At 37.7% G+C, this 17,236-nt stretch overlaps 1 protein-coding gene across 1 annotated transcript in view; it reads right to left on the bottom strand.

Annotated features, from left to right (window-relative positions):
- Positions 1 to 17,236, bottom strand: part of LOC134651239 (protein winged eye) — a 151,480-nt gene that overhangs the window by 18,736 nt on the left and 115,508 nt on the right. Inside the window, exon 8 of the mRNA XM_063506303.1 lies at positions 12,360 to 12,485. Within this exon, the coding sequence (XP_063362373.1) occupies positions 12,360 to 12,485 (126 nt within the window). The remainder of the gene's footprint in view (positions 1 to 12,359; positions 12,486 to 17,236) is intronic.

The raw sequence follows: 17,236 nt of genomic DNA, 5'->3' as shown, positions 1-17,236 counted from the left end.
TGATACATTAGGAAAATCTACTACTTGTACTGCTTTGTCGCCTTTTTGCGATGTAACAACTGAAGAGTCTATTCCTTCTTTAGTGGTACTCATAACTTCCACGTCGTGATATGCTTGCCATATTTGGAACAACTTATTCAAGTGTTCATTACTCTTTTGACAAGGCAAATTCTGACTACGGTTTTCAAAGTCGTTGGAAAGAGTTGTTCCGATGATCTCTTTGAATTTTGCGTAACTTAGCATTGCAGAGTCAGGTATCATTTTATTTTTTTGCGATGTGACATTCTCGTTCTTGTCTCCGAGGCATTTATTATAATCAATCGCGTCCGGGTTAAATGGATACAGGCCACAGGCTTTAAAACCGTTCACTAATATTTCAGGCCTTAAACTGGTTATGACAGTTTCATTAAGCACAGTAGCAAAATTCAATTTAGTCACGCCTTGATTATTATTCTCATTTTGCCATTTTCTGACAGTTTTTTTCCATCCCATCTTTAGAGGTCTAAAAGCAGCTACATCGGCGGGCTGAAGGATTCTTGTAGCATTCGGATACAATGCAATTAACTCAATTTGAAGGTGAGTGCAAAGTTGGCTCAAATGGAAATTTAAATGCGTTTTATGGCCGTCCACAAAGAGTATAACTGGAAGCTTGACATTATTGCTGACCAGATAGGGATGAAACACATTTGCTATAAATTCATAAAAAGTTTCCGTAGTCATCCATCCTGAGTCAGACTTTCCGATTCCCCATCCGTCCGGTACAGAATCGCTAATTTTTTTGATAGGCATTCTTTGATAAGGATAAATAACGAACGGACAACAGACTTGTCCTGCGGTAGAAAAGGTGAACAAAACTGTTATAGATTCTTTGGCTTGAGATTGTTCAATATTATATACATTTTTAGCACCTTTTTCCGCTAACACTTGGCCAGTTTTAACACAAATTTGGAAATTTGTTTCATCTGCATTAAAAATACGATTTGGATCATTTAAAATGGGAGTCAAGTCTTTTTCTTTAGCATAATCGCTGATTTCAGCAAACCACCCTCTTATATCTTTTTCCGAGACATAGGAACTTGCTTTTGATACTCCTTCTGATGTTCTTATTGTCAACCTCGGATGTCTTTTCAAAAATGCCTTCCACCAACCATCACCGGGTCTATTATTTGTAAATAAATTAGGACGAGGATTTTCCACTAGAAACTTTTGCACTGTATCTAAAATATCTTCTTTATTTCGAGGAAACCCTTTTCTGGCCGAGATTATTATCCATTCCTCTAGTTGACTTTCTTCGGAAACAGTTAATACCGGTGATGGCCCTAGACTAGTTTTATGCCCGGGATTTTCAATGTAATACCGAAGACTGGTCCTTGGAACACCGTAATTTTCAGCAATTTGTCTTGTAGACAACTTGTTGTCAGCATCTTGAACAGCTTTGATCGCATTCTGCAAATTTTCTTTTCTATATTGTACTTTTGGTGTTTTTGGCATACTGAAATTAAAACAATAATAACAATTTAGATATTGAATACTCGTACTCCATGGGCACTGCAAGAATGGAATTTTTTCATCACACTTGTTTTCTAAATGTGCTATTTATTGCACGCATGCGAAGCGGGAGAAAAGTTTTATTTTTCTCCAACGGCAGGAAAAGTACTTTTTTAATACAATTGATCAAAAAGTGTACTTTATATAAATGTTGTTCGACACACGTGCGGAAGTGTCATTTTCACTCGTCCCGAGTTTTGACCCTCGCCTAAAGGCTCGGGCTAAGAAACCTCGGGACTCGTGCGAAATGACACACTTCTCGCACTTGTATCGAAAACTACTATTTTAAAGTGCTAAATAACACACACGGACCACGAAGGTTTAGAGACAAAAAGACAAAAATTCGTTTAAAATGTAGATTTTAAAAGATTGATGTTTATTATTCCATTTGTGTAAGATTGTCCTATAATATTTATTTATTTATTTATTTTCATATTTTAATAAACATAATTTTAACAACCGTTTTGGAATATTTTGTACGATTATCGATCGTGGCTGTTTGCCATAGGGTCGGTGCCTTTCATACTAAACGTCAATTAAAAGAACAAAATGGCGGACGAATGTTTGAAATGCCACCGTATTTAACCGAATTTACGTTAAAAATTGTGTTTTTCCTTAGAAAGTGTGATGAAAAACATTGTGTATATCACGGGCGGTAAGGAAATTACAATTTCGAGTCAATAAAAGTCCTCCATCTGCGGTGTTGGACTTTTAACAGCTTCTCGAAGACCTATTGACCACACTTAATAAGCAATGTAATTATTATAAATACAAAACACGAAAAATAATCTACCGTGACGGCTATTGCCCGGGCAATAACTATAGTTATTGACCTATGGCAATTACTAAAACTACGGTGGGCAATAATTAAAAATGTTCAAACTTTGTTACAGCGATTGCCCACCGGTAAAATAACCGTTTAAATACTAAACTCAACTCCGACGTATATTTAAAACTACGAAATTACTATTAATTTAATCACAAAATATGTAATTACATGGGAATATCAAATAAAAAAATCTCAGAATAAACTTTGAAGCAAGTAAGTCCTTAAGAAAATCATTTAAAAATTTACCTGTTTGAGTAACACGTTCACATGTATCGACAAAATCCGCCATTACTGTTGTTTTTTTTTAAGTGTTGCCAGTTTTTATTTTTAAAACTCTTCTATATTATAAACAGCGTCATCTAGCAAATTCTACTATTACAAAAATGGTACAAAACAAACAACAGATAATGTCGTTTTAAAAAGCGGGCAATCACTGGCGGTGGGCAATAACTCCCTGGTTTACCCTACTGTCGAACTGATCTGATGATGGAGACAGGAGGTGGCCATAGAAACTCTGTGGTGAAACAACGCAACCTTGTGTTAGGGGTTTTTTGAATTGTCTCGATGAGTATTAACTAGTCTTTCGTAAGAAAAGTACAGGCAGCGATAAAAGCTTGTACCAAAAATGAAATTTTTGCCAAAAACTTATTATAAACATACATATTCGAATGTACCTACTCGTACTTACAATCGAAAATAACAGGTAGGTTTCAGGTAGGTAAATAAAGTTATCAAAGACACCACGTGTTTTCCAATTTTTTTTATTAGGTAGGTACCTAAACCTAATACATAGATATGTACCTATATTTCCTCGCAATATTACACTTGCAATTAACTTTGTGCGAGTTGAATGATGTGTGAAATAGGTGCTACGATTTCATAGGTCATTATAACAACTAATTATTGTAATAATAAGTAATCACCTAAAACACAGAATTATAGTCATAGTTAAATGTTTTTAGTAACATTTCCTAACCACAATTCACGAAGAAAACATATTGTTCAACGACAGAAAATCGCGTGTCACGTTCACCCAGCAATCGCCATGATCACGCGCCGAGCCACCAGTGAAACATAAACAGAAAAAACTAATTCACAACACTACACCACTCGAGGCGTACCCCACCGCCCCGCCTTAACCGCAATGGCGGCCTCCGATTGGCTGAGACAAGAAAAGGGGCGGGGCGCGGCGGGCGGCGTTAAGCATAATAGGGTTGGCCCACGCCTGGGTTATCGATAATTTGAGTTTTTATGTTTTTTTTTGGATAGATTATTTATGGTAGGGAAGTGACAAGGAGCGTGTGAAACGAATGATGCGGGTGTGAAACTGGTTGTGTTTAGTGGTTCGTGTTCATTATCATTTTTGGTCGCGGTTCAGCGCGACATTTTGACAATAACATAGGAACATTAGGAACCTTACCTACGTGTTCAAAAAGTTTCTAAGACTGACGTTACGAAGTTGATAAGTCGATTTTAATAACGGCATTTCGGGTGTACTTAACGCCATTGGTGTTTAAACGATATTTTGAAATTTTTCTGCATATCTTCAGAACTATTATAACTAAAACTCTCAGTTGGTTCATTCGAAGCCATCCACCATATCCTAATAGGAGAAAAAAAGTGTCCCAAAATTTCCATACATTTTTCGATCTTTCCATTCCGCGACCGCCATACAAAGTCTATGAAAAATGGTGACACTTTGTTTCTCCTATTAGGATATAAAGAGCTCGTGATTCTGAGTAGAAATAACATAAAAAATCCCAAATTTGAAAAAACAGTGTAGGGGACTTTAAAAAAAACGCCCAAATTTGCATGAAATAGCCAAGATGACAATCGTTGATAGAAAGCGCCAATCAAAACTTTAAAAATACCTAATGCATAGAAATAGTCCCGTGACCTTTCGTAGTGTATCTGACACCGTAAGATTGTGAACCCGTTAGTTTATAATCTAACGTAGGCTAGGTTAGATTATAATCTCCCTACCGTCAGTTTATAATGTAACTAGCGAGATTATAATATGACGAGTGTTTACAATTTTACGGTGACATATCTATCAGGATCATGACGAACATCCCGATACATTTTTTCATTTCGCTACAGCCGAGGTTTAATTACAATACCTATGTATATTTACCTACAATAGGTATTTAAGATCAATGTGGCTAATTCCGTCTATTCCTTCTACTAGCGTTTTTCTCGAACAACGAACAAAATTGATAATTTCATCGACAAAGCAGCGATTGCTTTTAGTTTCAGCATTCAAAAGCAGATGGTTTATTTCCTACGATTGAAAATCAAAGAAATATTACACTCGTGGACGGAATAGCAACTATGACGATGACGGAATTAGCCACATTGACACATAAGTAATAAATTTTCGACGAAACCTAATGTAACCTGGGGCATAGTCCCCAGAACAGTAACCGCATTAAATTTCTCCGCTGTATAGCTAAGCTAAGCCTTTGGGCTAAATATGACCCTATTGACCCTGCTCGTAGGCCAGACACTCCAACAAGTTTCCGGGAAATATCCTTTATTAGGGTTCTTTTAAGAGCGTTGGTGGCCGAGTGGACATGACGTCCGAATTTCAATACGGAGGTCGCGAGTTTAAATCCCGGCTCGTATGACTTTTTCGGAACTCGGATGAGCACTGCTGAAAAGGCAACCATTTCATTGGAAGGCAAACGATGGAGAGAGTAAGCGATTACGTATGTTTGGGCCAGAAAATAACGCTTGACGGCAACCCCTTGGATGCCGAAATTAGTAGGCGCATTCAACTGGGTTGGGGCGTATTTGGCAAGCTAGGCGATGTTTTCAAGCCCAAAATCCCACAGTCACTGAAAACCAGGGTCTACAAGCAATGCGTCCTCCCAGTGATGACCTACGCATGCGAGACATGGACGTTGACTGTCGGAAGGGTCTGCAAGCTAAAAGTGGCACAGAGAGCTATGGAGCGCGCGATGCTCGGGATCTCTTTGCGAGACAGAATTCGCAATGAGGACATTCCCCAACGCACGAAAGTTACCTCACGAGACTATTCAAAAGCTACGCGACTGAGATGCAAACCATGATCGCCTACTGGTATGCTACTCGTTTCCGCACACGGTGCTACGCAAATGAGATTATTTTGTATCATTAGCGGAACAACATTCGTGCGACGATGTCTAGTAACTCCAGCGATGAAGACAATCTTCTTCTCTATTTATATCCAATTATTGTGTATAAATTCAATTAAGGTAAAAAATAATTCCTGACCTGTCAAATTGTTTTTTTTTTTTTCAATCTCAATCCACGCCTTTTCTGTTACATATTTATACATAATCTGGCAGATTATAATTATACAAACATGGATAATTTTCCACCTCCTGAACAAAATTAATAACAAAAGTGTGTTCTGCCGCCATTTTGTATACCTACGACGCGTATACGACTCGAATCGCGTGCGACCAGCAAGACAGTATCGTGCGACTGATATCAAACGCGTCGGCGACGAGTCTCGTCGTGTGCGAAACTAAGGCCCACTTGCACCACTCCACTAACTCAAGGTTAACCGGTTAAACCTGGAGTTACTATGGTTGCCAGTACAATTTGACACTGGGTTAGCGGTTTAACCGCATAACCACGGGTTAGTGGAATGGTGCAAGTGGGCCTAAGCGAATTAATATGACGGGTACTCACAAGCGACGCGTAGAATAAAACACAATCGCTTGATAGTAGCCTCGTGAGCCTTACCGACATCGTCAAAAGAATTGCGCAACTGAAGTGGGGATGGGCCGGCCATATCTGTCGAAGGGATGACGACCGATGGGGCCAGCGAATACTGTTCCGGAGACCTCGACTGAGAAGCTGGTCGGATGACATTAGAAAGACGGCAGGGCCGACTTGGCATAGACGGTTGGCAACAGGCTGCCCGCGAACCTCTCACTTGCGGCCCGCGAGACTCCCTGGCTATTTGTATACATATTTAATATAATATTGACAAACGCGTGTCTGATAAAGTCACAAATATTAACAAAGTGCGGCCCGTGTCAACTTCGTTAACTAGGTATTATCTTGGCTGCTAAAAGGTTGCCGACCCCTGATCTAACAGATAGAAAGTACTAGCTAGACGTCCATAAGATGTGAAGCAACTATTATACCTGGGTAGTACAGGGTGGGCAAATAAGAGGTATACACTTTATTTTTGAAATTTTATTCTATAAAACATAAAAATTTTAAGTATTCCTTGTTAAATATAATATCAGCAGCAATTACACATGGAAAATGCCTTTTCATCGCGTTTTTCATCACTTTTTCACACATTTCTGGCGTTATCTCAGCGACAGTGTTTCGAATATTTTGTTTTAATTGCTGAAGGTTCGTTGGCCTATTAGCATAGACACGTCCCTTTAGATAGCCCCACAGAAAAAAGTCAGGAGCTGTTAAATCAGGCGATCTTGGGGGCCAGTCAATGTCACCGTTTCTCGAAATTAATCGACCGGGAAACGTTATTTTTAATGTTTCTATTGTTTTTAATTATTAAAACACGTTGTTCCGTCGTAAAACGCTCCATAATAAATTTGCCGTATCTACACAAACTAATTTTCATGCAATAACTATCATATTTACTGCCAAAATAAAATGGCGGCAAAAAAAGTTGTATACCTCTAAGTTGGCCACCCTGTACAATCAGGGACATTGGCGGTGAACCACCTTAAGGACAAAAATCCTTTAAACGTCTTGCAGACGGTCAGGCGATATCATAAAAGTGAGGACCAAAAGCAATAGCATGGCACTTAAAAATGTGGGTGTTGAAAAAAAACAACGGGTTGCACTCAGGGAGTGCCGGCAGAAGTGAAAACTCAATGACTAGTCCAATATGCACCAGGGATGTTGCGAACATCCGCATCCGTATCCGCAAACGCGGAACTTCCGCTATATTTTCAACATCCGCATCTGCATCCGCATCCGCATAAAATCGATGCGGAGCTTATGCGGATGCGGATGTCGAACAAGTCGGTACAGTAACGTCTTAGCGGCGGCGTAAGTGCTAGGTCCTTTCGTCATTACCTATAACGAAATCGTCTAGATCCAGAAAAGTCGGCCAAGTTACTGTTTATTAAATATAACGCACCTATATTCTTGCTTAAATACTAAACGTTTCGTTTTTTTTTTAAATAAAAAAATACTAAAAATGTAATATTTGACGTTTTCTAAGTACCTAATCTTGACATCCGCATCCGCATCCGCATCCGCGGATGTGAGCCTTTAAATATCCGCATCCGCATCCGCATCCGCGGATGTCAAAAAATCTGCATCCGCAACATCCCTGATGTTTAAGCAACAGATTGCGTCAGCGCATCGCGCTGATCCACGCAGATCAATCTAGGGCATAAACCAGCAGAAACATATTGTCTTAGTTGCACTTTACACGGATGTAATACAAATAAGATTTACATATGTGTGCTATAGGTAAAGTTGTGTATATAAAGAAATGCAAATTGTAAATAAATCAGATACCAATTGTCCGTTGGTGTTTCACTACCTCTATACCCAAAAACCTCTGCTTGCTCAGGGCGACACTCTGAGACTTAGAGGCTCCCATCCACCACCTTTTTACAGGAACCCTTGCTGTGGCATAAGACTCCTTCAGCCTTAATCGGTCGCTTGAGCCTGGGCGATCGGCAGCAAGTATCCATCCAAACCACCTTGATCCCCCCCCGTAGGGAATCCGTCTGTTACCGATAGGTCTCCCGGTACAGACATCCTTGTCATAGAATAAGTTAGGGCTAGGGAAGTAGGGACTTAGGCCAATAGGATCCCTTGCTATCGCCTCCCACCTTATTTTATGCAGTCTGTGCAGGCACATGCAACGCCTTAATTCCATAACGGTTCAGTCCATTGAGTAATCCAGGTACTCGGCCTTAGCGTGTGGCTGTACACCTGATATGCACTATGTATAATTGAGGTTAACGCCATCTAGCATTAGCGTTAATTACTTGAAACCCCTAAGCACATCACTGTTAGTACTCTAGTTATATTAATACCAGTTAGAGCGAAAGATAAAGATAAAAGATAGTTTATTCAAGTAGGCATAATTACAATGCGCTTATGAACGTCAAATAAAGCTAGGTAGACCGGCTCCAACCCTACACCTCTGCCCCGAGAAGATTTAAATCCCCCCTCAATTGGAGGAGGGTATCCCAATATGGGACCGGCAACAAACTCGGCGGGACACATCTTTTCAAAAAAAAATTACATCTTATAATTAACATGCATTACGAGAAAATAAGGAAAAAGAAATACAATTTAAATTACTATAGAATTCATGCAATTATACACATAAGGTGTAATAGAAATTGGATTTAAAAATATATACCTACATATGTACATGGAACCATACAAATACGTAGCTCTTTCAGAAAACATATCAAATTCTTACAAAAGGAAAAGAAAATATAGAAACTCACTAGATGGCAATTAAATCAATAAAGAAAAACTCAATGACATTACATGTAACAGTTATTCGATAAGGTCACGTGTCCGTCATACGGTCACGTGATTGTCTTGAAAAAATGTTAAACTTGAGACATCAAGTTTAACATTTTTTCACACCTCAAAAAGTACACAGCGTAGCTAAAGAAGTTTTCACTTCAAAAAAGGTTAGCTCGGGTAGTTTATTGCCGTCCATTGTCGGCATTTGCAAACTAAGATAAGGAATCCAAAATGCATCCTAATTGGTTATCTTTATGGGGAGGCGAAGCTTAGCCTAAACAACAACAACTACTAAACTTTCCTTACTACCTAATATTATTTGTCGCATTACCTGTTTTTACCCTTTTCATTATTAAGATAAAGAATCCTAAATACATCGTAATTGTTTATCTCTATGGGAGGCGGAGGTCCGTCCGCTCGTAAGGATCGAGGTAAAAAAATCTGAAGTTGTTCACCCGCAATGTCCCCGATAGTATACCTACAACTATACATCAAGAACACTTGATAATTGATAACAGATAACTCAAGGAACTCAGAAACTATAGGTAAATGAAAAACAACAGTTATAAAATCTTATCATTAGATACAGATACCTACACCTAGACTACCTTATAATTGACCGAGCGTTTGCGAAGGTCTACATTTCAGCTTGGGAAAAAATGCTTTCGCATGTCCGGATGATCTCTTCTACAAGTCGCATTCCTCAACCGATTCTCGTGAAATTTTGTGAGCAAGTTCGATAGATACTTAAATTTTTTTGGCGATTAAATTTTAGATTTTTTTCAATATGGCGGAGGCATACAATATAATTCACAAAGCCAGTTAAATTATGTTCATAAGACGTAATGTCTCTTGAAATTAAACCAGTATCTGGGGGCACGGCAGTGCCCCCGCCAAGTCGAGCGCGAAGCAAACACTGCCGTACCATCCTTTACTGGAACCATTTCGCCGCATTTTCAGGCCCCTATTTGAGAACCTCTGGATAAGACCAGAACGCAGAAATTTTCGTCATCCAGTAAGCTATAATCACATACTTAAAATCCAAAATTTCAAGTCTGTAGGTCATTTAGTTCCGAAGTTAAGCGAAAGCAAAGTTTCGCATTTATGACACTCATTCATTCATTCACTCACTCATGATCATCAGAATAGAATTAGTACTTCCCATAAACTCAGAGAGCTGAAATTTGGTACAGAGTTAGGGTTTAATAGCCACATAAAGGGTAAACCTAAAAATATTGCAATATCAGTCACGTTTTAAAGATCTAAGAACTGCTTAAGTAAGTTTGTAATCCCATATAAATATATGATATTACAAAGTTACTGTTGCAGTTCCTAATATTAGGTAAAGTAAAGGTACACTACGATGTACGATGTCAACGATGTGAGTATGAATGAAGATATGTTTAGTTATGATATGTGTATACATAGTATGGGTATGAGTACCCGAAAAGAAGGACTGCATACAAAAAGAGATGAGATCCCATCAAAAACATTACATGTAAAAAGGTGCAAGTCTCGCAACGCTTTTACTACAAAAAAGTTTTGAGATATAATGTGAAACCAAGTCGGTTATTTTAATCAGTGCCAGGGGGTGTTAAAACCGTATCAATAAGATATCTTTAATTTGTAATACATATAATGACTTGGCAATCGCACATAATGCTTTACTCGTACCGTACTCGTAAATATGTGTAATGCTCAAACTGCAATTAGCGCTAGCGTTATATATTAATACATATAATGACTTGGCAATCGCACATAATGCTTTACTCGTACCGTACTCGTAAATATGTGTAATGCTCAAACTGCAATTAGCGCTAGCGTTATGTTCAATTAGAATTATTTTTAATAGATGACGATGATCCTTTTGTTATTATGCAGCCGTGCGATGGCCAAGTCATTATACGTATTACAAATTAAAGATATCTTATTGATACGGTTTTAACACCCCCTGGCACTGATTAAAATAACCGACTTGGTTTCACATTACATCTCAAAACTTTTTTGTAGTAAAAGCGTTGCGAGACTTGCACCTTTTTACATGTAATGTTTTTGATGGAATAAAACCGATACGAGGAATCTGATTTAAAACGGACGAAAATACTTGACGAAATTATCTAACTAACAAGAAAATTCCTACTCCTATTCTGTAAATGAAAAGTATAAATTTCCTTTTATTCGTTTTATAATTAGTAGATTTACTACTAGACTAACTATTTAATAAGTGACATATATCTTTTGTTAATGCATGATATTTTGATGGCGACTGTACTATATATCATTATTCATATGACGACTGTATTATATAGATTTTATCTGTAAGTGAATTGCAGTGCCCTCTCAGGGTTGTGTAGAGACATAAATATTATTAATAAGACCTACTAGACACAAAGCAAGGAAATAAATGAAAAATGAAAATGAAAATAGGCTACATGACTATTTTTTTTTATGGTATCAATCGATCGGGTTTGTTTTTACTTTTTAGGATCAAATGTCTATATGGGACCCATTGCATTAAAGTAACACAAAAGTCAGAAATTGTAGTCAAAGGCCGACAGTCGCACTTCACTCGCGAAACGCCCTATACAAAACGGCCAAGGGCCGTGACGTCATCGACTCATCGCCCATCTTGTAGTATGGACAAAACAAGAAAATTGCGTTTTTGTCGGTGAAATATTGCGTTTATGTATATAGTTGCTATACAATATTTTATTGCATGAAATGTAAGGAATCGAATGGTACCCTTACTTTTATCGTTTTTGGAAGTTAAAAAAACTTAAATTTTGAAACTTTCAGGTCCTGTATTTTTGTAATTTTTCAATATTTTATTTTAATATCCACATTATTGTGATAAATTGCTCGTTTGCTGTCTATTTTTTTACTAGATTTTGTGATAAAATTCAACATGTGTCATCATCCCTATTCAACACCTCACCTGTCCTAAATACAACGTCATTCATCTCATTCTTGATGGATAGATCAAGATTAAAATCACTCGGACCTCAGAAACGCAGAGTAGGTAGTTTTAGTTTTATGCAGTAAAACGATCCAGTGCCTAATTTATTATGCATTCGTAATCGAACAAATAAAACGGAGATTTATAAAGAACGCGCTCGTAATAAACGAGCGTCAGATTACCTTAATAAAAACACAACAATTAAGAATTCAAAGAATGAAGAAACAATTAAAAAGTTTTGAAAGAGTTCACGCGAGGCGCCAAAGTAGCGCGCAAACGCGTCAGCGCATTAACCGACCGCGTTACAATACCCTTCCCTTTCAATTGGAGTTCCTTTGATATGGAGTCTTCTTAATTCGGCCGGTTTATGCCCAAAGACCGGATGGAATGTCAACAGCTATTGACCGGACAAATTCAGTTGCAATGCCGCTACCAAAGCAGCATGACTCAACGGGGTCCTTCGGAAAGGCACCGGCGCTGCCGCGGCGGTCTCGCAATGCAGTTGGCGCGTAGTTACCAGGCTCGCAGAAGCGTACAGGAGGTGTGGCTTACCGGGGTACTGCCAGAGGGGCGCGGACTGCGGCGCAGGCGGGGCCGGCCACGCCAGCGGGGCGGACCGGTCGTCGCAGAGCACCGTCATGGCCGCCGCGCCGTCCGGATGACAGAATGACGCAGGCCCTGAGAAAGAAGGATCGTGTTATGCGCGTACGAACAATTTATTTTAATCAATGGAGGCAATTACATTGACTGGTTATGTATGAAAGTATAATAAAGCGATTCATTATGGATGTATCGTTTTATTATGGGTTTGATATTGATCGAAATAATATTGAATTGACCAATAAATAGCATGAATTTAAAGGATTATTTATTGCTAAAGATAGCTTTAGTTGAGTTTATAGAAACAAACAAGCACACATCGTCTCGTATACCTATATTGTATCAAATTACAAATAGTTTATTGAACAATAGTTACGAAAGGATCCACTAAAATAAAAATGCATAGGTAGCTAATATAAAACTCATTAAAAAACAAAGAATGTCCCAAGGAAAGAATGACTAATACGAATAGGAAATCGATGTTATCAGTCAATATCGCAGGTGGTATTAGATAAACCAATCGTAATCTACTTAAATTATATCATTCGTTATCAATATCATTCTCCAGTAGGTAGACGTTGTGATTATCACTAGGTATAATGTCTACAAAAGATAAGTATTCGATATCTTCACTCGAAAGTGTGTAAGTGAGATAGATACGCAGTTGGTTCTTGTCGCCACTATTCGTATCGTAATATGTAAGTACCATAATAATTTGAGTATTGCAATAAAATTCACACCACAATCTAATTGTCCCTTGTGGCATCAACCATCTTTAGAGGGCCAAACTTGGAGGATACAACTAAACGGAGTAGCCATTAACAGGCTTTCCCCTCTGTCGAAAATAGGCGGCCAACGGTCATACACAATGTATGGACTGACGTTTATCTGACATGGCTATTTTTACGTTACGCATACATTTGACGTTCCCCTCCCCCGCAAAAATCGGCAGACTGTTTTGTACAGAAAATTACAGACATGGCGTCTCCGTTTGATTATATCCTCCAAGGGGCCAAATTTAGTCACGTTTTCATAATTTCAAAGTATTCCAAATTAAAAGTCATTTTATGAACGTTTCACGATTTTCTTATCAGTGTCATACAGGGATGATAATAGTGTGGCCACACAATACAACTTTTTACTTAAACTGTCAAATAAAAGTTTCGCCCGATAAATTACATAGGAAATTTCCGACTTAATAAAAAGAAATTGTTTCCAACCTGAATGTTGTCTGCGTTTGTTCAATTAATTTACCTAGTAATTCGTTTCGTATATGGGAGCATTCTACAGTTCGTACGGGACTAATCGTACGGATTTTTAAAGATAAAATAAAAAATATGTAGGAAACCAAACACAACTTGCAACAAATATGAATATAGGAATCAGGGATAAACAATTATTTATTCTTCTAAACAGTAACACATTCCTGAGTAAATCCAAAAAATAATAGCGTTTGTACTAGTGTTGAGTCGCTCACTCGTGAGGCACCTCATTTGTACCACTCATTTTGTTAATTTGTCGCAGTACTTCGTACCGCAAAAATGTCTTACTTCACTCCTCTATTCATTTTACTCATTTACTCGCGCGCATCACATTAAGGTATGTTCGACTAAGATCGGACACCGGGTAAGATCGTATGATTCAAATTTCTGCCTGTTGCGGGGCTTTTTTTCAATGCTGGCAAGGTGATGCAATGCGCTGTTTTGTCCCGGGCATTGCATCACCTTGCCAGCATTAAAAAAAAGCCCCGCAACAGGCAGAAATTTGAATCATACGATCTTACCCGGTGTCCGATCTTAGTCGAACATACCTTAATCTGTGGTGGTAAGTTAGTCACTTCTATATAATAACTAGCGACCCGCCCGCCCCGGCTTCGCACGGGTTAACAAATTATACATAAACCTTCCATAAAAAAATTGTCGCTGTTGGAATTAATGGAATAGTCGATGCTGAAAATATGCTAGTACCTCACCTCATTTGAAGTAAGACATTGTAACACCTCATTTTAGAAAATGAGGTACTCATACAAACTCATTTTAAATTGATGTCCTACCCATCACTAGTTTGTACGGGACATACCCAGTCCACCGTGTTTCCAGTTTTATTCAATCTTGCATTAGTTTTAGCATAATTGGAGTATTTGATTGATAAATAAAAATACACTATAGGTAATAGACACATACATACATGTTAAATGACACGAATAAGATGTGATAAAATATGTATTTAATAACAACAAAAAAATTAAAACTTAACTGTTTGTACGGGACAAAAATGTTTGTACGGGACTTGTACGAAATTTAATTTTTGAAAATAAAGTTTTATCTACTTTAAACTAAAAAACTTAATATTGTCTACACCCAAATAGTGTACATATTTTACATTCTATTTCACTGTCATTGACAAATATATCATGAAATTTCGATATTCCTGGTATAGCTTTTACAGCTTCCCAAGGATGAAATTTCTGAATATTATCAGCGATTTCGGCAGCAGATATGTAGGAAATTGTTGTAGCCGGTACTAAGTTGGATGCTAATGCAGCAAATTCTTCTTCAATATTACCAACAACAGGCAGAGTGGTAGCAACAATAACGGGACTTGTTTTTATATGTGAAAATCTTCTGTTAGCTAGTTTTTTTACCAAAATATATTCAAAATAATACCTTTAGTGTCTTAAGAATACTTCTGCATTAAAGAAATATTTATTGGACTATATTTTTGATGCACTTAAAATGACCATGGCGTGAAATAACTTTATTTTATTTAACCACTATCATAATTCTTGACACCACATGTGCCTTTATATGGTAAAATTGGCCAGCGGGGTTGGCTTAGGTGTCTGACAACTTGACAAGCCAATTTAGGCACACCGAGCCATGGCAGCTGCATGTCGGCTTACACTTACATATAGTAGGTAACTGCCAAACTTGACATTTTATTACGCGTCTAATATTGAAACTAATGGTGTTACATAAGAAAGAAAGAAGAAAGAAAGAAACATATATGCTTTTGTTGCAAAGTATACGGTTGAAGTAAGTATAAACTAGTGGCTCTGTGAGCTGTAGAGTCTGTAGACCTCGCGAGCATAGCTTATTGGGACCGTGCACGATGACAGCGCCACACAGCGGTTTGATCAATCAACAATACAAAGATTTTAATTTATTAAAAATAGATACGAAGTTTAAGTGAAAAAAAAAATACAAAAAGTTATGTCTTACTGGGGATCGAACCCAGACTTCCTGTGTGCAAACAAAAAAAGCGATTGTTTACAAAATGCGCCATGATAGTTCTTAGCTAAGCTGACGAAATTCGGCTACTGATTCTCGAGTACAAACTAAATATCTAAATACCGCCTAAACCAGCAATACAATTTTTCTGCATTTTTTGCCATTTACTATGTAAATATGTCTCAAAAAGAAAATACTCTTATGATATCGATACGACTATTTGTTTAAGCGCGAGGTATCACAACTCCTCCATTTTTGAAAATTTCCAAAAACGGGATCGACTAAATTTTTTTATTTACTCATAGAATCTGGTCACAAAATTTCACAAGAATCGGTTGAGAATTGTGACCTGTAGAGGAGAACATCCGGACATACAAAAGCAAAATGCCCGAGTCAAAACGTAGACCTTCGCTTCGCTTCGGTCAATTAAGAAAGGAAAGACAACTATTGGGGTTGTGGGATTAACTTTCACGAGACTCTTTTTATCAAAGATTGCTTCGAGTGCGCTGTTTGCTATTAGGGTCTTAAGAAGAAAAGTCACTTAGTTCTTGCATAGAAAATGGATGACATAGTTCTTTATATATCAGAATCAGAAAGATAATCAGTAAGATTGTTGATCTAGGCAAGGGGGTGTTAATATTAACAGGGAAAGGTTTTATTTCGGGCCACTGGCAGATAGAAGAACGGCATGGCGATTACTCCACCGACAAGAGCCAGGCTCTTAAGAATTATGATGATGATTATGAGTTCTTTATAATTAAAAATGAAAACAGACTAAGTATAGTCATTGAGTAGACCATCAGTTAAATAATATAGCCCACTAGTCATTATAAATAGAATTAAAACAATAATATATCACAACAGGCTTTAAACCATTGGCCAAGTCGTGGGCCGATGACAAGCACTTGGCCTTGTTGCGTGGCCATTATCGTAAATATTCCATCTAACCTAGGCATTAACTAACCTATAACTGCGTACATAAAAGCGCTATGAATTAATACCCATAATTAATGCTTTATAATTATTACAGGCACGAAAAAATGAAACCCCCAGGAAAATTATTGGTTATGCTCAACGGCCGCATACCTTACGCCTTTAGTGTTTTTACTTACCACATTGTAATTTCGATCTAAAATTATACGAGAATAAAACATCAAACTGCAAAAACCACACAAAAACATAAAACTACCAACGATATATATTGACTTTATTTCAAGAACTCTTATCGCGTCTAGATAAAACAAAGCCAGCCTTATAGTAGCGTATTTAGAGTTCAACTCTTTAGAACTAAAAGTGGAACCCGACCGTGCGAGGCGAGGGGTTATGTTTTTGCATGCAGGGGTGAGCTTTTGAATTGCATATGCAATGAGTTAGTGCGAACGATGTATTTATGACTAAGTTTATGCTTAGGTCTGGCTTATGTTTTAATTCTTGCTGTTTTCCAAGTGAAATAGTTTTAAATTTTTATTTTATTATCAGTGGATAGGGTGACGTTACGAGTTATATGAGCTATTCAGCAATTAACAATAGTTTATTTATTATCCATATAAATAAGTAAAAATAGTTTTTTTTTCATTGTGCACAATCTTACACACGTTA

The sequence above is a fragment of the Cydia amplana genome, chromosome 9 (assembly GCF_948474715.1).
Source record: "Cydia amplana chromosome 9, ilCydAmpl1.1, whole genome shotgun sequence".
NCBI lineage: Eukaryota > Metazoa > Arthropoda > Insecta > Lepidoptera > Tortricidae > Cydia > Cydia amplana.
Note: the sequence above shows the minus strand (reverse complement) of the source record. Positions and strands in the feature narration are given on the sequence as shown.